Raw genomic sequence first — 23,403 nt, 5'->3', positions numbered from 1 at the left:
TAGTGATAGTTAAGAATCCTTTTACTTTTTTTCGATATTAACAAATCATATTGCTGCAGTTTACATTAATACTCAATAATTACAAAAGATTAAACGCAAGAAAGTTTTTAATTATTAAAAGATGAATAAAAAATTCAAAGATGCCGATAGCTCTTGAAAGACACCCTTATTTTTTGCGTTTAAGAATAGAAAAAGTTGATTATATAAATGGAACCCAACGCCTTTGAGAAGTGCAAACGGATGCAAAGCTTATGCCATATGCCCTAGTAGGTTCCATGTGCAAAAGCCCTTTTTTAGGTCACCACGTTCCATGTGTATTTAGACATGCACATAAAAGTAACCACGATTTTGATGCAACTCCCAAGCATATCCGGAGTCAAAATTGAATCTTGATATATGTAAATATATAGATAGAGAGTGGTGATAGTGATCGCAAATGGTTTGTGGAATTAATTTCCTAAATGATATATTAGTGTAAGCTGGGCATTCGAGATGAGTATTGTTATATTGAAGCACTATAAGAAATTTACAAAGTCACTTTGTAATCGTAAACTAACTTTGCATAAGTTTAGTCTGTCAAGCATTTGTTTCATAGCGAAAAAGACAGGGTCAAAAAATAGCAAGAAATAACGTTATGATAGCGATAGCAGATTCATGAAAGAACCAGCCCTCAAGGGCACTTTGTCGACCTTGTCATCTGACTTGTTAAAAGGAGCCTTATAAAAGAAGTTTGGCATGTCATTCCAGCAATCAAGTTTTGAGCCCCTTCTTCTTTTCCATCAATAGAAAAGCATAAAAATGACAGAGGTGCTAGGAATTATTATAAAAGTTCATTTTCATAGTTTTGCTGAGTTTAATAATTAAAGAAATTTTGAGCTGTTTTTCTCCTTTCCAATTAATTGGTAATAAATTATTTTAGTTTTTTTGTTCTTTAGTTGGTCAATTATTTGAGTTTGAGAAGGCTTTTTCTTTGGGGCTAGGAGACATGTTTCATGCTCTGCGGCTTGATATTGTAACCGCATTCAAAAGTCAATGCCTGACAGTGCTATTTCTCCCTTATAAGTACTTCACTCCAAGCTGAGAAGAAGACACCATTTGCCATTCAAGCCTTCTTCTTCTTCGCTTCCCTTTTGCACGCCACTATCAATGGAGATCGGTCCAAGAATGGTGGCTACTGTTGTTACAGTCATGAGCTTCGCCATCTTCCTGGGCGTCGTTTCTGCTGATCCTGACATGCTCCAAGATGTCCGTGTCGCCGATCTCGCTTCCAGTAAGAGCATATAAGCTTGTCTATGCGCATTTCTTATAGTCTTCTTCTTAAACTACCGATTACTCCAGACAAGTATCAATAAATCCTAGACATTAATTCTATCATGTAGGTGGCTTGTTTTCTCTTATACTTCTCCATGACAGGGACTTTATATCTGTACTCTTTCTTGTTTCATTAGCCAAACTATTTCTTTTGTTAGTATAGAGCTCATAAGTTTTTCTCGCGGATCAAATAATATGCACGTTTAAGGCTTCATATGATTCATAGTATGGTGATGAACAGAAGTGAAAGTCAATGGATTTCCTTGCAAAGCGGATTTCAACGAAACGGACTTCTTCTTCAACGGCCTGGCCAAACCTGGACTCACCAACAACACCTTAGGCTCTCTAGTGACTGGGGCCAATGTTGAAAAGATACCAGGCCTCAACACCCTCGGCGTGTCCATGTCCCGCATCGACTATGCTCCTTTCGGCCTCAACCCACCCCACACCCACCCACGAGCCACCGAGATGGTGTTTGTGCTATATGGGGAGCTACACGTTGGGTTCATAACCACTGCTAACGTCCTCGTTGCTAAGACCATTAAGGCAGGCGAGATCTTTGTGTTCCCTAGGGGTTTGGTCCACTTCCAAAGGAATGTCCAGCATGCCCCCGCGGCCGTCATCGCAGCATTCAACAGCCAATTGCCAGGGACTCAAGCCATCGCGACTGCACTGTTTGCGGCCAAGCCCACGGTGCCTAACGACGTGTTGGCCAAAGCATTCCAAATTGATGCCAAGGAGGTCAAGATGATCAAGGCTAAGCTTGCCCCCAAGAGCTAGTCTCCTTGTAAAACTATAGACACTTCAATTCAAGTTTGATTTGACCCTCAAATAAAATCAAGTTTGACAATGCAATTTCCATTCTACTCCTCTGAGAATTATTATTTTCGCAAAAACCCCATGTTTGTAATCTTTTTGTACCCTTTATATTGAATAAAAGAGGCTTTTGAGCCACCAAAAAAGGGTTGGAAGATATTACTACTTTGTGCTACTAATGTCAACTTTAGGGCTTCCTTAGAAAACTTGTATTTTTGTATGACGGATCTAATACGTAAATAAAATACCTGCTCCAATCTGTCTAACTTATCAAACAAAATAAAACTTGGCTTCCCTCTATCCTGTCCTCAAACAAGATCTGGTGAGTTAGCAAACTTAAATCAGCCGTCTATATGGAAAATATGCAACTCTGGTAAGGCATAAATAGGTAATCATAGTGGCAAATCGCGATCAAGGGACTCAAACTTTGAGATAAAATGATCTAATTCTATCCGAATTTGTTCAATATCAAGGTAGAATCTTTGAGAAGTTTGCGACAGTATTTAATATGTACCTCAAGATTTATGCGAGAATTGCAAAACCCATGAGTATATATTTATGCGTGTTTTTTATGAAATTTAGTTAGACTTAACCAAGTAGCTTAAGGAGCCGCATAGTTGCCAAACACAGGTATCTTCCTCCTCTCATTTTTAGATAAGCTATAGCTAGAAGAAACTCAAGCAGGACCGTGGTAGCTTTAGTAAGCTAAATGCCATAGATGCATTTGAATATTAGAGAGAAGAAGTAAGAACTTCGCAATTGAATTGACAGCTCTAGACGTCATTTGACTGGATCCAGATCTCGTAGGCCCATCCATTTACTGCTCGCTCGATGTCCGAGTCTAAGGCCATGTTCGTTGTATTCTTCTGAATGCTCGTGTTGACCTCAATTTTCGCAAGGGAAAAATAATATTATACTTAAGATTATGTATATAGATAGATAGATAGATAGATAGATAGATAGATAGATAGATATTTGCATCAATCGATGCAGACTCTGTCAATGTGCCCGTTGTTGGTCAATGGTGATTATCCGTGCATTGGCGTTCCTTATTCCTATTAATTATCATCGAAGGCAGCAGTGGTGAGATTGTAAGGATTGGTCCTCAACAATCCCTTGGCAAAGTGCCAAGTGAGACATATTCCAATATCCAACAAAGCATTTCATATTTCCCTAATTTAATACCATCAAATTTATGTTTTCTTTTCTTTTCTTTTCTTGTTAAATGCAATGTGAAGCTATTAATGGGAATGTGAGTTTATCTTCTGATTTCCAAACTAAATCTATCTTTCCGGTCTCAAGGTCATAGAGAAATCAACTTTATGATTAATGGGTTTTCTCCAATCCCAATTATTTTTCAATAATCATATTAGATTAGAGAAATAACTATGAGATTTATACTTTTCTAATGTGCAAGTCTCGATTAGGGATTACTATGTGTGGGTTTGTTTCATCGGAGGAGCTTTTCATGAATGAATTAGCCGAACTTTCACATTTTAGTCAATGGAAAAACATTTATAATCAAAAGAAAATAAATGCACGTAAAATTAGAAAAACAAATGTCCTGTTTTGAATTAAAAAAATCCTTTTTTCAAATGTAATGAGTCTCTGACCACAAACGCTTGGTAGCTTCTTCACCTTCTATTGTAAGATAGAGTCTTATATGCTTTTCAACATATTACCAAATATAAGAAAACTAACTATTTTCCCCAAATGTAAAATGGAAAGTATTTTCCTTCGTTATCTTATGTTTTCACGGGCCTCTTTACACTGCTAGATGCTTGTTGAGAAAGAATTTACGTTGCACATGAAACAAAAAATAGAACGTGAAGGCGACTCATTCTAGCATCTCAATCTTGCTTATCAGCATTAATTTAAGAAACTAATAAATTAAACCAGTCACCATCATCCTCAATTAATGTTCACAATGAAAGCAACAACCCACCTTGTGATCCCAATTAAAACAACAACAAGCACTTTAGTAACCATGGCTTTGGCATTGACTAATTATTGTATTCAACTTGATCGGGATAAGTTAGCAAATTAGATTCCACTCCCCTCTTCTTATGCAAGTGGCGAGTTGCCTTACCTAGGATTGAACATCAACTGTATTAATTTTTTTCCTTTTACATTAAACAAAAACATGATAAGATTATACATGAATTGAACATATCTTGCCCAATACACATGTGCATAGCCTCTGAAAAGAGCATATGAGTGATCAACTTTATGGATGCGCATTGACTTAATGATAACAAAAAATCCGGTGCCGTGTCCTTGCTATCATTACTCCATCTCCTCAATGCATAACCCATCATGTGTCTATGTAATTGGATAATTCTTATCTGGACTCGAGCCCATTACAGACATCCATTTTGTAGGTCCCAAAAATTGGATGGTCGGGACGTACTTATCCAATCAAGAAAGTGGGGTCATCATTGCCATTGCGTACCCTTTTACAATTAGTATGTCAGGCTATCTAGTTCGTGGCTTGGCACGACGATTACATATATCTTTCATATGAGCTCTTTTTATCCAATAATCATATGGATTCAGATGATTTTTCAGCTAAACAAAAGAAAGTTACCCATGTTATTAAACAGTACACAAGATCAATGACCAATTACGATCAGTCTCTTAAGTTTCGATGCCCACTCAGCTCAGCATTGCGTCGGACCATGTTCGCATGTCAACCGCGCAAACCACCCTCGCCCCCCTGCAAGGTTGCAACAGCCTCGGGAGGGTCAAGTCCATCCACGCGCGGGTCTTCATCCCCGGCCTCCAGAGCGACCCCTCCATCTCGGGCAAGTTCCCCCACTTCTGCCCCGTCTCGGTGTCGGGTTGCTTGGCCTACGCTCGGACCCTCTTCGACCGCATTGAATGCGTGCTACCCACGATTGGCGCTCCATCATCAGAGGCTTTGCCGGTGGCGTGTCCCCTCAGGAGGCCCTTCTTTACTGCAACGGCATGCTCGGGTCTTCCTTTTCTTGCCCCGATGGCTACTTTTTCTCGTTTGCTGTCAAGGCGTGTGAGAGAGTTGGGAACGAACGGAAGTGTAGAGAGATTCACGGGACCGTGATTCGATCTAGGCATGTGGTAGATGTCATTGTTTGTACGAATTTGACAAGGTGCTATGCAGGGAATGGGTTGGTCGAGGTCGCGCAGAAGGTCTTTGAAAGGTATGTCTGAGAGGGACTTGGTTTCTTCGACTCATGAGCCCACGATGATGGCATATGTCGTGTCCAGCTCGACATCAAATATGGTCAAGCTTCATCGCAGCATCTTTCTTGATTCATGTCAGAATTGTTCAAGCTCGACACCAGATCTAGTCAAGCGTCGTTGCAGCTTTGAGCTTGGCGCATGATTAAGACATTATTGTGCAAATTGTGGGGCGCATCAATGGTGTTGGTTGGGGGAGCGGCCGCATCCATCGAGGACAGGATGGGGATCGGTAGCATGGCAAGGAGAAAGAAAAGAAGAAATATGATGTAGTAGAGGAGAATGGATTTTATATGATAATCGTATCACGTGGTATGACAAGCCAATGAAAAATGAATATTTTTCAATGTTTAAGTTCCAATTAAGATGACATACATTTACACAGGTATTGTGGATTGACCGGTTACACCGCAGCAGTTGTGTGATGGGCACGTGAAATTTATGTTCATGAAAATTTTGGTCTAGGAATTTTGTCTAAAGATGAATATTGCTGCAAATGTCAAAACCTCATAAATGTTTTTTGTAAGGATAAATTATCCAAAAAGTCTTAAACATATTGTACAACGGCCAATTAAATCATTAACTATTCAACTGTACCAATTTAGTCATAAATCTTTGTGGCTAATCATCTTCAGTTTAACACAATGCAACTTAGAGGCCAAGCTAAACTACGATTTTAGCTCGAGGTTCACTACGTGGGCCGTAATAGCTTCAGTTGGGCCTTCTCTCTTTCAATGTCACTCCATTCCTTGGGCCTTGCACTGTCTAGGCCCAACAAAATGTGTGCTGAGGTTTAACGAAAATAACGAAAACTGGTTGAGGTTATATTACCACATGAATATTATTTATATGTAGCTTATTTTATTAATTAAATAAATTTCACTTAATAAAGACATTCACTTAATTTTAAAGAGAAAAAAATAGTATAAAAATATGTCTTAGTCTATGACTCTATTTGCAAGATCACAGTTTATAATTTATTTCAATAATTCAATTTTTAAATAAAATGATTGAAAAAATATAGATGTCTCAAACGTAACTTTATAGTAGTGATAGTTAAGAATCCTATTACTTTTTCTGGTATTAACAAATCCGATCGCTTCAGTTTATATTAATACTCGATAATTATAAAAGATTAGACATACGTTAATTTCTAATGTGAGTTATCCATTATTATAATTTATTTATTGCATGCGTTTGAAATTCATTATGCTTAAAATTTCTATAGATGAATATATGAGGCGATAAAAATAAAGTGAATGTTCACCAACGCACCCCAACTCAAATCTACCAAGACTATGTTTGGTCAAAAAAGATTGGGAGGTGAAGGAAAATATAGGGCGAAGAAAATCAAGTTATTTGGAAATGTCTGGAAAATGAAAGCCAAGAAAATAAGATAAATGACTATTTTTGTTTGAAAAGAGTGGAAAATGAAGGTGAAGAAAGTTTCAATGAGTAAAAAGACATTATTATTATCCATTAGAAGAAAAATGAATAAAAAAAATGGAAATATCACATGAAAGAAGGGTAGTGGGCCCGAGAGAATGGCAAACCAAGTCGAGCTTATAGCCAATTTTCGGCGTGGTCCGAACTTTCTGGCCTGGAATTTTCGAGTTCGAGAAAAAGCGTGGACCCAAAATAGACTATCTTGTGTATTGCAGATCTTCAACTAAAAATGTACATAGCCGCAACATTAGATTGAAATATAATTAAGATCAATTATAATAAAAATTGAAAATCTGGCAATCATATAAAATGAGAAAGTTGTGCTTCAAATATTGTTTGTTGCTGAAAATGTTCGATTATAATTAAATTTGTCTTGGACTTTAAAAATTATATAAGTAATCTTAGGAAAAGGTAATCTCACAAACAATTTATTGAGTTCAAGTTTCAAGCTAATTATCCATCAAATAAGTTTGAAATAATTATGTAACTTTACTAGATAACGTTTGCGATAAAATTTGAAATAAAGGCAATTTTAGTAAGTTGCTAGTCAAAAGCTACTTGCATTGGCGTTTGAGGCTGTTTTTAGCCTTAAAAAAGTTCACCTTTTTTCTTTCTATCTTTGTTGCAACTTTTTCTAATCCAACCATTGTGGACGCATCATTTTTCACTCATTTGATTTTAATACTATCTTTTTAAATTATTTATGACTTTATTAAAGTATTCAGATAATATATTCTTTATACTTTTTTATATTTTATATTATTAAAATACGTATATTTTGAAGGTAGGACCAAAATCCCCACCTTAGCCTATTTGGGCCGAAAGTCACACCGCATCGATCTGGGCTTTTGGGTTCCGGGGGTTTTGCTCACACCTCAAGCGACGAGAAGAGATCTAGCTTATTTGAAGACCAATAATTGTGTTCAAATTAATCTATGGCATATTGGTAATAACTTGAACAATTTTCTACTTTATAAGAAGTGAACATATGAACTTTTATTTATTAATTTATATGTTTTGAAGAGGGGGGTGTAAATGAATTCTATGACCTCACAAAAATATTATATAGAAACTTTTGAATAAATCAAGTCAAAGAAATCTCATTCTTCAAAAATTATGTCGCAAAATAAGATGATCAATCGGTTTATCACAATCAACTGGCAATTACCATGAAATCAAATAAGGCCTAACAAGATCAGTCCAATCCAATAAGCCCAACATATGCTCCTAATCCTGAGTCGTGGTATGTATAGTATATGCCATCCCATAAAACATGTCACTTGCTAAAGGAGGATGCATCACATCCAACTTTGGCCTTGACTTCTTCCTGATAGTGACCTTCTCTTCGATCTTAGCAAGCTTCATCGCATTCACTTTCGCACTAACGTTTTGCTTTAGTCTTCACAGCCTCTCCCTTCTTTGGAATCACAGTCGATTTGAGATGTGCATGAAAACTTTTGGAACAGAAATTGATTTTTGACTAAAAATTAATTTAAATTGAAAAGTTAAACATTTTAACTTTTGATTTCTTCTTTAAATATATTTATGAAATAGATTTCTGTTTCAAAAATAAAATAAAAAAATCAAATTGTGTTACAAACGAATTTCTGTTCTAAACCTGTTCCGAAGAACGGAGAAACAGACAAATAGAGAAGTAGATAACTATTGGGAAAATGCAAAGTAATTTAACTTAAAAGAGTTTAGACAAATACAAAGGCCGTTTGATAAATTATGCTTTGAGGAGCAACTCTAATAATGCCGTTTGGTCTTCCAAGTCGCCCCTCATGTCGGGCTCGTGTAGCTTCCGGAACAGCAACTTTCTCCTCTCCATCCTCCCTTTTATTTGATATATCTTTCTGCTGCAAGATTTTGAACTGTAGATGAGTTTCTGATTTCGCTGAGGCTGTGCGTGATCTTGAAGGATGAAGAAGAGGAGTATTTATAGAGCCCGTCAGGCTTCCCTGACACAATTACGATCAGTCTCTTAGTTTCTGAAACACACGCAGCTCATCATTGTGTCGGAACATGCTCGCATGTCAACCGCGCAAACCGTCCTCGCCCTCCTGCAAGGATGCAACACCCTCAGGAGGCTCAAGGCCATCCACGCCCGGGTCTTCGTCCACGGCCTCCAGAGCGACCCCTCCATCTCGGCCAAGCTCCTCCACTTCTGCGCCGTCTCTGTCTCGGGTTGCTTGGCCTATGCCCGGACTCTGTTCGACCGCATCCAATGCCCGCAGACCCACGATTGGAGCTCCATCATCAGAGGCTTTGCTGTCGGCGCATCCCCTCGGGAGGCCCTTCTTTACTACAACGGCATGCTCGGGTCTCCCTTTTCTTGCGCCGATAGCCACTCTATCTCGTTCGCGCTCAAGGCGTGTGAGAGAGTTGGGAATGAACAGAAGTGTAGAGAGATGCACGGCACCGTGATTCGATCTGGGTATGAGATGGATGTCATGGTTTGCACGAACCTGATGAGGTGTTACGTGGGGAATGGGTTGGTTGAGGTCGCGCAGAAGGTGTTTGAAGGTATGTCTGAGAGGGACTTGGTTTCTTGGAATTCCATGATCTCCTGTTACTCTCGGGCTGGTCTGCACCATGAGGCATTGGGGTTGTACCGTCAGATGAGGAAAGAGAACGTAGGTGTCGATGGCTTCACTTTGGTGGGATTGCTCTCGTGCTGTGTTCACGTGGGGGCATTAAATATGGGAGTTGAATTGCATAGGAGAGCTAGCCGAGAGGGATTTTTGGGGAACATTTATGTTGCAAATGCTCTTATCGACCTGTATGGGAAATGTGGTGACTTGGCCAGGGCTCTTTTTGTCTTTAATGGGATGCCGAAACGGGATGTTTTCACGTGGAATTCCATGATCACCGCGTATGGAGTGAATGGGTGTGCGGATGAAGCTGTCTTATTATTCAGGCAGATGTTGAGAGAAGGTGTGCAGCCAAGCTCCATCACCTTCCTAGGACTGTTGTTGGGCTGTAGCCACCGAGGCCTATTGGACAAGGGTGTTGAGCTTTTCCACATGATGAGCTCTAAGTTCAACTTAAAGCCAGAAGTTAAGCATTATGGATGCATGGTTGATCTGTATGGACGTGCTGGGAAGCTTGAAAAGGCGCTAGAAATCATAGGAACCTCTCCTTTTCTGGTTGATCCTGTCATTTGGCGAACTCTTCTAGGTTCTTGCAAGATCCACCAAAATGTGCGCATAGGGGAGATTGCCATTAAGAATCTGGTCCAGCTTGGAGCATGTAATGCAGGGGACTGTATACTTCTTGCTACAATATATGCCGAATGCAATGACAAGCAAGGTGTTGCAAGAATGAGAAGGTTAATCAAAAGCCAAGGAATTAGGACGACTCCTGGTTGGAGCTGGATTGAAATTGGCAACCGGGTTCATAGATTCTTTGTGGATGATCAGTCACATCCTGATCGAGACGAAATCTATCGTAAGCTAGAGGAAGTAATTTACAGGGCCAGTTTGGCTGGTTATGTGAATAGTAAGTTTCAAGTGATCATGCCTGACTTGACATGTGAAGGGCATCTGGAGTCCTCCAGTAAGTATCACAGCGAGAAACTGGCAATTACTTTTGGACTGGCGGGAACTCCTGATGGAACTAACATCCGGATAGTGAAGAATCTGAGGATATGCAGAGACTGCCACTCATTTGCAAAGTTTGTTTCACAAGCATTTAGTCGAGAAATTATTGTAAGGGATCGAGTTAGATTTCACCATTTCAAGGGTGGAGTATGTTCCTGCAAGGAGTACTGGTGAAAACCGAGCATTGTTATCGATGACCCTCAACATTAAAGGGGAAAAAGGTAACACATATGGAAGAAGCTTAGGATTAAAGACTGCTCAAAAGTGCACCTACTTGCCCCACTCTCGGCTTAAAAGATTTTGCCAAAGAGACGCAGCTGAAGCTCGAGCTTTATTGCATTACCAAAGGTGTTGTCTGACAGGATCTCATTGATCTTAGAGTTCATTCTTGCAAGATACTTTCTTTTGGCCAGCCGTTCTTGCAAGATATATATTTAGGAAGTGAAAATAATGACCAATATTGTACTAACCTTGACATATATGATGCAAAACCATAATAAAGATGGAGGTTAGATGTCTTGAAAGTTTAAATTCGCGTACATATCACTTCCCTCAAAAGGTCACACTTCGGTTTTTCAGTATTTCATATTGCAACTTCCAATGTGAAAGGAATGTCAGATGATCATAATTCGAGGACAGTCCATGTGTATGTGACTCCGTGCTAATCTCTGACTCGCTATCTTCTAATGAGCTCCTAAGTACAATTAAATTGGCAAAATCTAAATGCGCTTTTCCCACCAAAGAAAAAAAAAAGGTAAACACTCAAATTAATTGAGTTACGTTATCCTGGCTAGCCTGCTCCCTGCTGCACCATTTTATTCAAGTATGACCACCGTCCGAGCCCTAGACTTTATATCCCGGTGTAAGTCACATATTGCCATCAGTTGTAGATGCTTTACTGCAGCCTGGCACAGCTTGATATACCAGTTCATCAACTAGACTGACCAGCTCGATGAAACAATGAAATTTCTTAGGGAGCTAATGCAGAATGCATGCTCTAACTAGCTTTACATATGGCGGCTTATGAAGACATGGACTTCCTTACTGCTGGAGCTCCTGAATTTCTGGGCCATTTGATGGATCCCATCTTCCCAGCGCAAGAACGAATCAAGTTCAAAAGGCTCTCAGAAAATTAAATTGCCCGATCAGATCTTGGTCTTTCCCTGCCTGTCTTGATTCTCTTTGTAGACTCAAGAGGAGACGATCGGGAAAAAAAAACGAGACATGAGTGAAGACGGGTGCTTCTCATATACATATTCAGCGTGTTCTCCACGTTTCATAAATTCGATATGTATGCTATTTAACAATATACCCTTCACTTCTGAATCATTACAACAGCAATCATGAATACATTATAGCTTATATGTCAACAAAAGTAAAAATAGCCCAGAACTGCTCGTCAGCGCATGTAAGTGAAGTTTGGCAAAATAACTTTAGGGCATTTGTCAGTGATATGTTCCGGGGATGTGAGAGGAGACCGAACTCACAATTGGGTTCCGCCAACGCTTATAAATGTTGCTTAGATAGATTTTTGAACTGGAATATTGGCTCTGTAGGTGCAAGAACCTGTATCATGCATTTCACGTTTAACTTGTTCCGCAGCTCCGAACCGACATTAAGTGTGCATGAGAAGTCTGAGTTCTCATAACTCTAATTTCACAATTCTAAAGGTGTTGTCATGCTTCCTCTCTTTCTTTGGAATTCACCAAAAAGCAACGGCCATCTTTCTCAAGCAAAACTTTAACAGCAACGAAAACAGTGTTTGACAATAGTTAACCCTTAGAACATCCCCTTCTCTTCTTTCCTCTCAGCAACAAAACCGGAAAACATACACCTAGTCTTACACCGGGTTTTCTGATAAACCTTAAATAACCCTTAGAAGAGAAAAAGACATAAGAGTCAAAAAGAGTTCAATTAACTTGAAACAGACTGGAGAAAACAAGTAAAATGAACCTTCGCTAGATGCACGGTACATGACATGACTCAAACTCTCATTCAGCTGTACAGAACGATTGCACATGTTAATTTTTTCCCTTCAAACTAGACCCAGACTTATTAGCTACAGCGAGTTCAACAGATATGATGAAGGTGGATTTTCCAGCTTCCCTCAGGTACTGCACATCTCCATTCATTAGCTTCACCAACTTTCTGCTGATAAGCAGGCTGATGCCTTCCTCAGATATCTCTCCATCATTTTCAAACATCTGGTTCAACAACGCTTCCGATATCCCACCACCAGCATAGGTCAATCTGATTCAAATTGAAGTATCAAATTACAAAATTCGTTTGAAACAGGGTGCTCAATTTCAATTTCTGGCCATCTATTGCCAACTTGAATAAACAGAGAATTGCATGCATAAAAACAGGTGCACTAGTTAACGTGAGAACAGAATGTCTCCATTACCTTAGTTCCAGGTGTGCAAGTTGAACAGATTCTCCTAAGTGATCTTTGGTCAAATGAGCTGCAATAACGAGTTGGCTTCCTGTTGGGGTGTAGTTAATTGATACCGACAAGAAATCTGCTAAGACCTGTTGAAGCCTGAGAGCATCCCCGTACAAAGTTTCGGTCATGGCTTCTTCCGTCACATCATTGACAATTCGTACACCCTTTCCATTGCTTTTTATCATGACTTGACTCATGGAAGCCACCAAGACTTTATGGAGAGTAAACTCGACCATTTCTAACTCCATGTATCTGTTGAGATAAATCAAGAATTAGCTAACAGAAAAGAGGAAAAAGAATGACACACTAAGCTATCAGCTCACCAAATGGAAATGCAGAATTAGAAAACAAGATGGGAACAAGGACCAATCTTTCATTCTTCTCTCACCGCATCATTATGTATCTAGGCTTTGCTACTTTTGAGAAACAGTATACTTGGTGATAAATACATCCCCATCCAATATAACAGACACGGCAATACAAGCATATGGGAAAAACACATCTCAACAGATCAGAGCTGTCTAAGCTTCAGTAGGTTTGATTCAATCACTGCTGCAAATTTTCATTTGAAGAAGGAGAAAAAGCAAACACATCCACGACCAGAGAAAGAACAAATCAACACACCACCAGAAAGGTAAGGAAAACACAACCACCAAATATCAACAACAGTGCTTCTGAAAGAAATTAGACTCAAGCCTTGTGTATTTCATAACTTTATTTCCCCTGAAAAGTGAATATTTTGAAATCTATCCTTCCAAGCAAACAGGAACACAAGCTAGAGTGGAGATTTCAGAGCATGAAAACATTCTACACTGGATGAGCTATGAAATTGCAGAATGAAATATGCAGTCATTATTTATGTGTATCAAGCAATCATACCCGTCAGTGATGCTATCCAGATCTGAGTCATCAAGGATCTTGCCCAGCTGGCTTTGGCATTGAGCACTGGTATGTAGCAACAGCTTCTGTTCAAGTCCTAACTCAGTTTCCTCCAGCAATTTGCGAGAAAATATTATCCCGGATAGAGGGTTTCGAATCTGCCTTTTCATGTAAGCTAATTGTTTTAACCTTTTCAAGGCAGTTTGTTCAGTTAGCCGTTGGAGATGAAGTGCCTGCTGCAGCTCTGGGCTTGCGAGCTGCAAGAAGCAAAAAATTCCGGTCACCGAACCCTCTCCGTCAAGTTTCTTACTCACGCATAGTAGGCAGTCCACAAACTTCCCACCCCGAGCAAAGAAACCAAACTGAACTTTCTCCAGCTCTTTGCCAGTCATAGCACCATTAAGCACTACTCCAAGATTAACAAAAGCTTCTTGATTCTTGAGACGACAGCATGCCATGTGCATCCCAAAAACCTCCCCAAGTAGCATTTTATCTATTATTTCTTCCCGTTTCCACCCAGTGAGTTTTGCCATAGCTGGATTCCACTCGGAGCACCAGCCAAATTCATCTGTTCCAAAAATCGGGGGTATCAAGGGGTTCGGATTTTGCACAATTGCTTTGTAGTCACCCTCAATTCTAGTGAACTTGTCCATGACCATTTTCTGACCAGTAATGTCCTGAGCGACGAAACACACACCCACAACATTTTCTTGAATGTCCCTGCTAGCACAGGCATTCGCAATTAAGCTGATTGGGCCAGAGTCAGCTCTAGAATCATGTGTTTTAATCTCAAACTGGATATTCTTCTCTTCCTTGCCTGCAATGAAAGAAGGTAGAACGATGTAAGTAACTATATTCATGAATTCCAAGCACAAAGGAAGAATTAATTTACAGATGAGGTGCATCCCCTTTACCAAGGACACATGCTGATTCTACAAACAGGCACAATATCCATGCCATCAACCATCAGTCTGAAGAAGTACAGTACTGAAACATGTGCCCAGATTTCATAACATATCATATTGAAACTCGGAGTTGGACATACCATGTAATGCCATATGTAACATTTTCTTCACTATATCGACAGAAGAATCCTCCACCAGTGTGAGGAAATGCTTCCCTAATGCCTTCTCAACAGACAGACCAGTTAGCTCAGCAATTTTTGTATTCCAACCATTAACCAGCCCATCAGCATTGACAGCCAGGATCGGTACCGTGGCTGTTTCAATCAGACGGACCATCTCACTCGTCACTGCTTCCAATTCTTGAATCCCCTCAATTTTAAGGTCATTAAGCCTCGTATGGATGGTTGAGGTGTTCATGTCAATTGCTTCATTTTCTTTGAAGGCATTCCTCAAGATAAGCTGCAGCGAGTGGATTGCATCCATTTCAAAGTCTTTCCAAGGTAAACTCCTTGTCTTGACAACTTCAAGAAAAGCCTTGAAGGATGACCTTGGATGCATTTTCCTACCATCATCCTTCTCATCAGGATCATGTTTCGCTCCACCCCAACGAATTTCCGAGGCAGTTGGTGAGCGGAACCAGAAAATCACATCCTTTGCACTTATTCTCACAGCAGCCATCCCACAAACAATGTCACCAACAGCAAGAGCCCCCGGGAATCCCGCATCATACAAGCTATCTGTACTCAATCCCGTGGAATCCATATGGTACTCGGACAACCACGATGCAATGCCATGCAATTGTGCATCATTCGGAGTTACTCCCAGCTTATATGTCTTGCTTTTATACAGAAGGGCAGCACCATCACATTTAACAAGGTCCATCACATTTGGGGTCTGAGACACAATGCCTAGAGGTGCATCACGCATCAGCATATCGCACAAGAGCGTCTGCGTACGCAAGATATTTTTCTCAATCATTTGATTTTCTAACTCAAGCTCCTTGCTGACATGGATGGCAAACACCTGGGCAAGAAACTCACAGGCATACCGAAGAGGGAACGGAACAAACCTTGGAGTCGTGTTATGGCAAACTACTAGACCCCAAAGTCTCTTTCTTTTTTGAGGCTGCACAGAGTTGGGGCCGTCGCCTTCTTCATTATCCTCATTGATGACAATCGCCATAACCAGAGAAGCGATAGAGTCCATGTTTTCCATGTACTGCATATGACAAGTGTGTGGGGCCCTCAGGGTTGAACCACACAAGGTGAGATCAAAGGGCAGATTCTCATCCTGAAGCACGTTCACGTGTTTTGCCCGGCAATCAACAATCAAGCGGACCTTATTCTTCATGAACAGAAACCGTGCGGCTTGAGGAATATCCGTGGCAGGATAATGCAGACCCAGGTATGGCTCCAGGCCTGGCTTTGTTATCTCTGAGACTACTTCACCGTGGTCATCATCATGGAACTTATATGCCATAGCCCTGTCATAACCCGTTAGTTCAAAGACTTCCTGAACCATTGTGTCACAAAGCCTCTCTATACTCCCACTGGGCAAAGACTGCAAGCGCGCAATGGCTTTAGCCGCAAGCTTATATGACTGCAAAGCTCCAGCAGCTGTCATAGGGACTTCATAAGGCTTCACAGGTTCGAAATCGATGATTATGCTTCCGGTCACTCTATGGACAATTCCATAGAAGGGCTTTCCAGAAGTTTTACAATGGACTAAGATGGGATTCAACAGAGAAACATCCGCAAATCCAAAGACCTTATGAAGAGCAGATGCGCTTGGTGCAGTAAATATGGTCCTTACGTCAGTCCCGATCCTGAGGACTGGCTGGTCCCCAACGCTTGGAACTGCGTGGCTAACCATGGTCAGCATTTCAGGTGCATTCTCACTGTATGCAATGACCTTGAAAGTTTTCTCGTCCAATGCAATAAGGCAACCAAATGGCTGGATAGTCTTCCCTTTCTGTATCTGGTGGAGGTAAGCCGTTGTTACTTTGTCAGATCTTGGTTGCTGATCTCCACTCGGGGTGCCAGTCACTCGTACTGAGCTTGAATAGTCAAAGGAACTACCAGACTCCTCAAAATCAGCATGCAGCTTAGCATCTACAGTGGTTTGAGCTATTATCCTCGAGCTATGCCTCGACCTTGCTGAGTTGCTGGATGACTGGCTGGGTCTTGAAGAAGACATCTTCGATCAAATCTGCTCAGAGCACAAAAATATAACTAACTCCAAGAACTGATAAATCCTGATTCAGATGGCCGCATGAATTTGCTCTGCCCAAACTCCAGTAGGATTTGGCAAATGGATAATAAGCACATACCAATATGTTCTGAAGAGGCTCTATAAAGATATAGCAATAGAGTACTTCAGTACTGGATATGCAAAACAATGTGCAACATTTCATTTCCAGCTCTCTAGTCAGATAAACGGTCACCCCATATTTGATCTAAGTTTTATGGAGCACTGGAAACTGAAGCTCGAGACAGTTTACAATTCCAGAGTAAACTAGAGCAAGATGACAGATATCCCACAGTTATGATAAAAATGTCCTGAATAAATGACATACGCCTTACGCTTTCATTAAGAAAATTCTTACAGATCAAAGACCGACAGCTACAGCGAAATAAACAAACTTGTTTTTATACATAAAATGAATTACCAACTGAAACAGAACAGCATAAAAGCCACGAGTGCCTAAGTCACACAGCCATGTAGAAACAATTACAACACAAACACAAGCCAATCCTCAAACTTAGTGAAGCTAAAAAATGAACTTTCTTGCACCTTGGTAAGCTCCGAGAAGGAAGCCCAGTAAGCGCAGAAAGCTTTTCTCCTCAGCCAACAGAAACGGTAGCCAAAAGAGAGCAGCTTCAAGAAGAGCTCAGAAACTTGAAGAATCCCAGGAAGCGAAGTGGACAACACCCTTTTGAACGACAAACAGAACCCCCCAACACAAATTTATCGAACCAAAACCTCGATCACCGCCTTCTCTGTCCCCCTCCTCTCACAACACTATACTTGAAGGGACCACTCAAATCGAACTCACCCATCTTTTATTTTCGATTTTTTTACCTCCCCTTTGATGAATCTCACTGCAGCTCCATCCAATGACCACTCACAAGGCAGACCCAAGAGTAAGAAAGATAACATAACTTAAAAATAAGAAACGGGAGGACTCGAGTACAGTTTCCAATGCTTGGATGATGTGAGACAGAGAGAGAGAGAGAGTTTGGTTCACAGCTATAATTAGCATGAACCCGAGATGTTATTAGCCGAGGCTCAGTCAGGCGCTCACATAAAGTTTCTATTTTTAATCAATACCGATTCCTCCCCCATCAAAGAATGGGTGAAAAGCAAAGCAGGGAAAGAGAAAGGAAAATGAAATCGAGAACGCAGTACCCACTACGATTACCCACTTGGGATAAACGACAAGATCTCCAAGTGGGGTCCTTTCATATCATTAAAATACACACAAAAGGCGGATAAGAAAAGGCAGGGGGCGAGACCAGTTGCAGGGGAGGCGGAGGAGAGAGAAACTGCGTGGGAGATGCGGAGATATCCCTTTCCCGTTGCGGAAAGGCGGACGAGAGAGAAGATGCGACCAGAGAAAGAGAGAGACACTGCCAAGAAGGAAGGGCAGGCCTTGGTTTTTTTATCAGTATTATGGAAGTTGATTCGAGTGCAGATGGGCATGGGCATGGCCTTGGCCTTGGCATTGTCCCCCACGTACGAAACCGAGGAATACCGGCGAGTGAATGGGGGAGGTTATGGCGTTCACGTGTGCCCCCTCCTCCCCTTGTCAGATCCCCAGCCAATCAGGACCAACTTGATCTTGAACAGCATCATCCCATCCCAGTTTGCAACTTTATCTTCCCGCTCTCTCTCTCTCTCTTGTCCGGATTATAGTTTCTTAACCTGGGAGGAAACCGATCTGCACAAGTTGGCGAGTACTTCTGAGATTTCGAGGGATCGTCCTCTCCGTCCTCGCGTATCGAGCGAAACTCGGGAAAGCGTGAGCGTGTGGAGCGGAACTCCTGGTCATGTCGTTAAAGTCAATAGCTCTTGCCGGGTGGTTTCTTGCCTAGCAGAAATATTGAAAGCAGCAATTGCGACGTTTTCATGTACTGCATGGTCTTGTGCAGTAAGCTTGGTAGCCTTTTTCAAGTCAAGCATAGCTCACGGACTTCATAGGATTTGACACCGCGACCGTCAAGTCAAGTGAAGCAGGACCATTAGTGAGAAATATTTCCATTTTCTTGGTATTTAGATGGATAGCGCGAGTGAATTTGTCGAGACTTTCCATGTGTTACATTATCAATGTAAGTAACCATGTTCGAGCGACATATATACACATACCTATATTAATTAAATCAATTTATTCTATAAATATCAGGATTGGGGACACCTCGTGATTCATCATCGGATGCAAATTTATCTGGTATTTGACATTATAGATTACATTAGTGCTTCCAGCCCGAAGTCTATCTGTAGTTATCATTTATTTAAGAACCTTGTCAATGTAGGTACATTCGTTTCAGCAGTATTAATGAAGTGATTCTGTGGTTAGGATGCGTATTAATTTCCAAACTGCTCTGCGAGTGAGTTCCGAGAACAGAGTACATGAAGTTCAGAGCATTTTCAGGCCTCGTACCGCCCTTTTCACATGGTCGTTGCAGACTTGGATCAGGCCGTGACACGAAATGTCCGTTAAAGAATCCAATCTCCAACTATGCATTCACTCAGTCACTTGTCTCTGTTCCCCTGTCCCCAGTGAATCCATCGGATCACCCGATGTAAAATGCAGGATGTAACGAAGAAGCGGTTTTCATTTGACACTTGGGAAACTGTTGGCTGAGTACTTCTCGTGCCTCTAGAAATTGGGTAAATGTGAGATTCGGTTTTTGAAATTGTTGAAAGTCGGAAAACGTATGCGGGAATCGATTGCAAAACTTAAACCTTCGTGCAAACCTCCATCATTGCAACACTTAACAACCATGCGTAACAATCGTTCGATGATTCTGAAAAACCAGCAGCAAGACACCGTTTCTTATTGCTGGTACACTGCCCACTGGGGAAAATCTCATATTGCTGTGCCCTTCCCATCTTAACCGACATATGTAAGACAAGGCGACCCGAATAACACTTTGAGAGGTTTTACTGACCTGCTGATATGGGCATGCTAAGCTTCGTTTTGGGTAGTCAGAAGCAACGTTAAGACATTTGGATCCAAAGTATCCCGAAATAACATACAGTGGTTCCACAAATTACAGTAGCCATTCTTGGACAGATCTTTCTTGCTTGCGAGCCTTCTTGTTTTGCATTTGTTCAACAATGTCCGGTGCTCACTGATGCTCACTGCAGCCGGCAAACACATTGCTGAAAGTGTTCAATCTCATTATAAGCATGGGAATCACTGACCCTGTGGTCTAAACTCAATTATTTTAGTGTCCGAAGACTCTGAACTAATGAATCCATGGTTCAAGATTTTGCTAGGCAATCATTACATCAATCTCCCTGCCTTCGCCAATCTGGATTGACTTCTAGATTTTGCATGTTAGTTTTCTTCTCAATCTACCAATTTCTCTGAGCAGCTGCTCAAATACTTTCCAGTTTCAGAATATCATACACAAGGATGCCAGTTCTCAATGAAGCAGTCAACCAACTTCTTCTGGTCATTGTTACTTATGAATTTGAGATCTTCTACATCTCTGGACGTGAAGGGCCAAAATCAGATCATCTATGAAAAATCTACCAGAGCTCTAGGTGTAAGCTCTACATGTATCAGAATCCCCAGGACAACTAGATGTTTTGGTATTAACTATTTGTGGTTTCCCAAACAAATGACTGCATAGACTCATCCTCATGGTGCAAATTCTAAAAGAGCGGTGCCCCAGATATAAAAAGAACAAATATTATACCAACTCACATCTTGATCACAGTCAATTTCGCATTTCAGGGCATTTTCCCAACACTGTATCTGCTTTATTGGTCCAGTTGAGCATGCTCTAACCATATGGATATTTAAGTAGGAAAGTTATGTAGTTGCCTCAGTTGAGAGACAAATATATGGATCAGGCACATGATAACCAACTCCTCGAAAACTGGACATACCATAAAAAATAACTAGTGCTAGGGAATATGGACAGCAATGATGATGAAGATTAGAGAAATAAAATGCACCACGATGGTTAGGTTCAAAAAGAAAATTATTATGTACATAATGGTTTACTCATATATTGGGTTAAAACATCTCTTTATGTTCCTTCTTTGGGGAAAGAAAGAAAAACACTGGGCACTAAAAACCTACTTCCTCCTCTCAGAATCACCCAGTTTCATGATAGTTCAAATGCTATCTACAAATTACCAAAGTCACACCAGCAAACAAATAAAGGAACTCGACCTCTGTGAAGCCAGAGTACAACCTTCTTCTCGAAGAAATCATCCGATTTCCCAGTGGTCCACCCAACTGCATCTAAATTGTCCACCTCATCAAACTGCTGTGGAGACAATTGGTTTTAATGAAGGTTGAAGAAATTACAATGCCTTGTTGATTTGCGTTGCCAATCAATATGCCTTAAAAGTCTTGTCTTGACTTCCATTCCATCCATACCAAATGTTTTCCCATGACTCCTATTTCCCACATTGCTGGCACTGAAATGTTCAAACCAGCCGATCCTTCATTCTCGAGTTTTCCACATTCAGTTCTCCTAATGAACAATCAACCCAAGAGACAAAGCGACACCAACACGCAAAACCCATCTGAAAATCCAAAATCTTTGTCTTCCTATTCATGCCACATTGCCATAAAACACTCAAAGCCGCTCACTGAAATAGTAAGTTCCCACTCCATTGAACTGCAGAAAGACAAGCTGTCCAAATAAACTGTCAAAGAAACCACAAGTCATCATCGATTTGCAACACCACTTACGTCAATCCATGAGCTCAAAGCCACTGTATAAATTATTCCATCGAAACCAAAATTTTGTTTTTTTCAATGAATTCCTCATCAATTGATTCTCAATGAATTCCATCCAAACTACGTGTCATCAATCGACTTGCAACACCATCAATTAACATTGGATTCAATTCCATCCGAACCAATTTTTTTTCCCATCATTCCTAGTCCCATATTGCTGTCGTTGAAATGTTAAAACAGCTAACCCTCCGCAGTCATATTTCTACACATTCAGCTCCCCTGTTGAACAATCAGCCTACGGTGACAATTTGACCCTGCACGCAAAGACCATCTTGAAAATTCAAAGCCTCTGTCTTCCCAATCGCTCAAAGACGCTCATCAATTACTCAAAACACAGACGCTCATCAATTACTCAAAACACAGACGCAGTTGATACAAACTCATCAACCGTCACCCGCCGCCTAGGACCCCATAAAAGGAAACAAAACTTCTTTCCAGAATCTCATCAGCTGCAAATCAAGCAAGAACCACCCCACGTCAATATCTCGAGTGGGGATTGCATTCCTTGGAGTAAAAATCGTTCTTTTCCAACGAACCCCTCATCATCTCCTGAGTGAAGGCGGGATCATTGGGGTCGCTTGAGCGAGACGCGAACGGCGACTCCAGAGCCGCGGGCATGCCAAAACAAAAGCCGCGACCTTTACCGCCAAGACAACCGCCGCGGCCGGTCCTCTTCTTCGCCGGCGACCCGGAGCCGATCCCAGCGACGGAGCCGCCGCAAGATTCGCACAGCCCTTCGCCGTTCTTGGCGCGAGGCCGCCTATTGCGGGCGGAGAAGAGGTTGAGGAGCGGCGGAGCCTTCCCGGACGCCGTGAAGTTGCGGCCATTGTCGCCGTCGCTCCTCTTCCGATCACGGGTGTCGGCGCCGGAAACAGACATCAAACCGACGGAGGCTGCCGATCATTCGAGCGTCGGCATCGGAGGTTGCATCTTCAGACGGGGACGGGGAGAGAGCATGATTTCCCACGAAAACAGAACCCTGATTAAAATATTCCGACTTTGCTGACCCAAAAAAAAAAAAAAAAAGAATTTAATTTGACTTTCGAGAAAGAAAAAGAAAAGTTGGCAAATCAATAAAAGTGAATTAAAATTTTCAGATTAGGTTAAAGATGGCAAGGAGCGTAAATTTGATTTCAATTTAATTCTAATTTGGCGTAGATGCTTTATATGTATTTCTGTATATGAGATAAGTACTATAAGGCTCCGTTTATTCGGAAGAAAATAAATAATTTGAAAAGTATTTTCCTTTAAATAATCGCTTATGATGATTAATCAATGAAAATACTTTTATTATTGGTAATAATATATTTTTAAACATTTTTGTGGATAATCAAAAAAATTGTCCATTCATTTTTATAAACAATATAAGCAATTATGTTAAGGATAAATATTGTCCAAATCATTCATTTTTTGTAAAATTAATGAAGCTTAAAGAGGCATTTGTTCGAGTGAAAAAATTTCGTAAATTAATTTTTCAAATTTTCACATGTTTGGTTGTGGGAATGATTAGTCAACAGTAAGAAAAAAAATTCTTTAACTTGAAAAGAGAAAAAATATTTTCTTATATAAAGAAATATTTTCCTTTATCATGAAAATTTTTTTGAAACAAACACATTATAAATCAAATATATTTGTATATAGTTTGTTTAAGCTTGACCGCCTGTTAGATTTGTGGTTAATATATATCAACATGATGCACACAAGTTAAGCGCATGCCAAATTATAATAAATCAAAAAAAAAAATTACCGTTATATTTCGAGACATTAATTTCTTTATAGCTTTTGTTTTGATTAAAA

General features: G+C 40.6%; 3 protein-coding genes across 4 annotated transcripts; 2 read left to right on the top strand and 1 right to left on the bottom strand.

Annotated features, from left to right (window-relative positions):
- The first annotated feature begins 1,104 nt into the window (after positions 1-1,104).
- Positions 1,105-2,286, top strand: LOC104431783 (germin-like protein 5-1). Its single transcript, XM_039307805.1, has 2 exons — positions 1,105-1,270; positions 1,553-2,286. Exons 1-2 carry the CDS (start codon positions 1,147-1,149, stop codon positions 2,089-2,091), a joined length of 663 nt encoding a protein of 220 aa, XP_039163739.1. The 5' UTR covers positions 1,105-1,146; the 3' UTR covers positions 2,092-2,286.
- Positions 2,287-8,565: 6,279 nt separating this feature from the next.
- On the top strand, positions 8,566-10,896 carry LOC104426533 (pentatricopeptide repeat-containing protein At3g56550). Its single transcript, XM_010039628.3, has one exon. It carries the CDS (start codon positions 8,826-8,828, stop codon positions 10,566-10,568), a length of 1,743 nt encoding a protein of 580 aa, XP_010037930.2. The 5' UTR covers positions 8,566-8,825; the 3' UTR covers positions 10,569-10,896.
- A 1,199-nt stretch (positions 10,897-12,095) lies between these two features.
- LOC104426540 (phytochrome A) lies at positions 12,096-18,098 on the bottom strand. Of its 2 annotated transcripts, none has more exons than XM_010039641.3 (5): positions 17,415-18,098; positions 14,762-16,970; positions 13,717-14,533; positions 12,799-13,089; positions 12,096-12,644 (listed from the first exon to the last, which is right to left on the bottom strand). In XM_010039641.3, the coding sequence occupies exons 2-5, from the start codon at positions 16,815-16,817 to the stop codon at positions 12,416-12,418; spliced, it is 3,393 nt and encodes a 1,130-aa protein (XP_010037943.1). In that variant the 5' UTR covers positions 16,818-16,970; positions 17,415-18,098; the 3' UTR covers positions 12,096-12,415. The 2 variants fall into 2 exon arrangements, with proteins under 2 accessions (XP_010037943.1, XP_010037952.1); XM_010039650.3 differs by having other exon boundaries at positions 14,762-16,829.
- Between the last annotated feature and the right edge of the window lie 5,305 nt (positions 18,099-23,403).

This window comes from Eucalyptus grandis, chromosome 2, assembly GCF_016545825.1.
Source record: "Eucalyptus grandis isolate ANBG69807.140 chromosome 2, ASM1654582v1, whole genome shotgun sequence".
NCBI lineage: Eukaryota > Viridiplantae > Streptophyta > Magnoliopsida > Myrtales > Myrtaceae > Eucalyptus > Eucalyptus grandis.
Note: the sequence above shows the minus strand (reverse complement) of the source record. Positions and strands in the feature narration are given on the sequence as shown.

Excerpts from the sequence above, each read along its gene's own strand:
- LOC104426533 (XM_010039628.3), top strand. The coding sequence starts at position 8,826 with ATGTCAACCGCGCAAACCGTCCTCGCCCTCCTGCAAGGATGCAACACC.
- LOC104431783 (XM_039307805.1), top strand. The coding sequence starts at position 1,147 with ATGGAGATCGGTCCAAGAATGGTGGCTACTGTTGTTACAGTCATGAGC. Across the intron at positions 1,271-1,552 it reads TGTCGCCGATCTCGCTTCCA|AAGTGAAAGTCAATGGATTT; the intron begins GTAAGAGCATAT and ends GGTGATGAACAG.
- LOC104426540 (XM_010039641.3), bottom strand. The coding sequence starts at position 16,817 with ATGTCTTCTTCAAGACCCAGCCAGTCATCCAGCAACTCAGCAAGGTCG. Across the intron at positions 14,534-14,761 it reads GTTACATATGGCATTACATG|GCAAGGAAGAGAAGAATATC; the intron begins GTATGTCCAACT and ends CTTTCATTGCAG. Across the intron at positions 13,090-13,716 it reads CTGGATAGCATCACTGACGG|ATACATGGAGTTAGAAATGG; the intron begins GTATGATTGCTT and ends TTATCTCAACAG.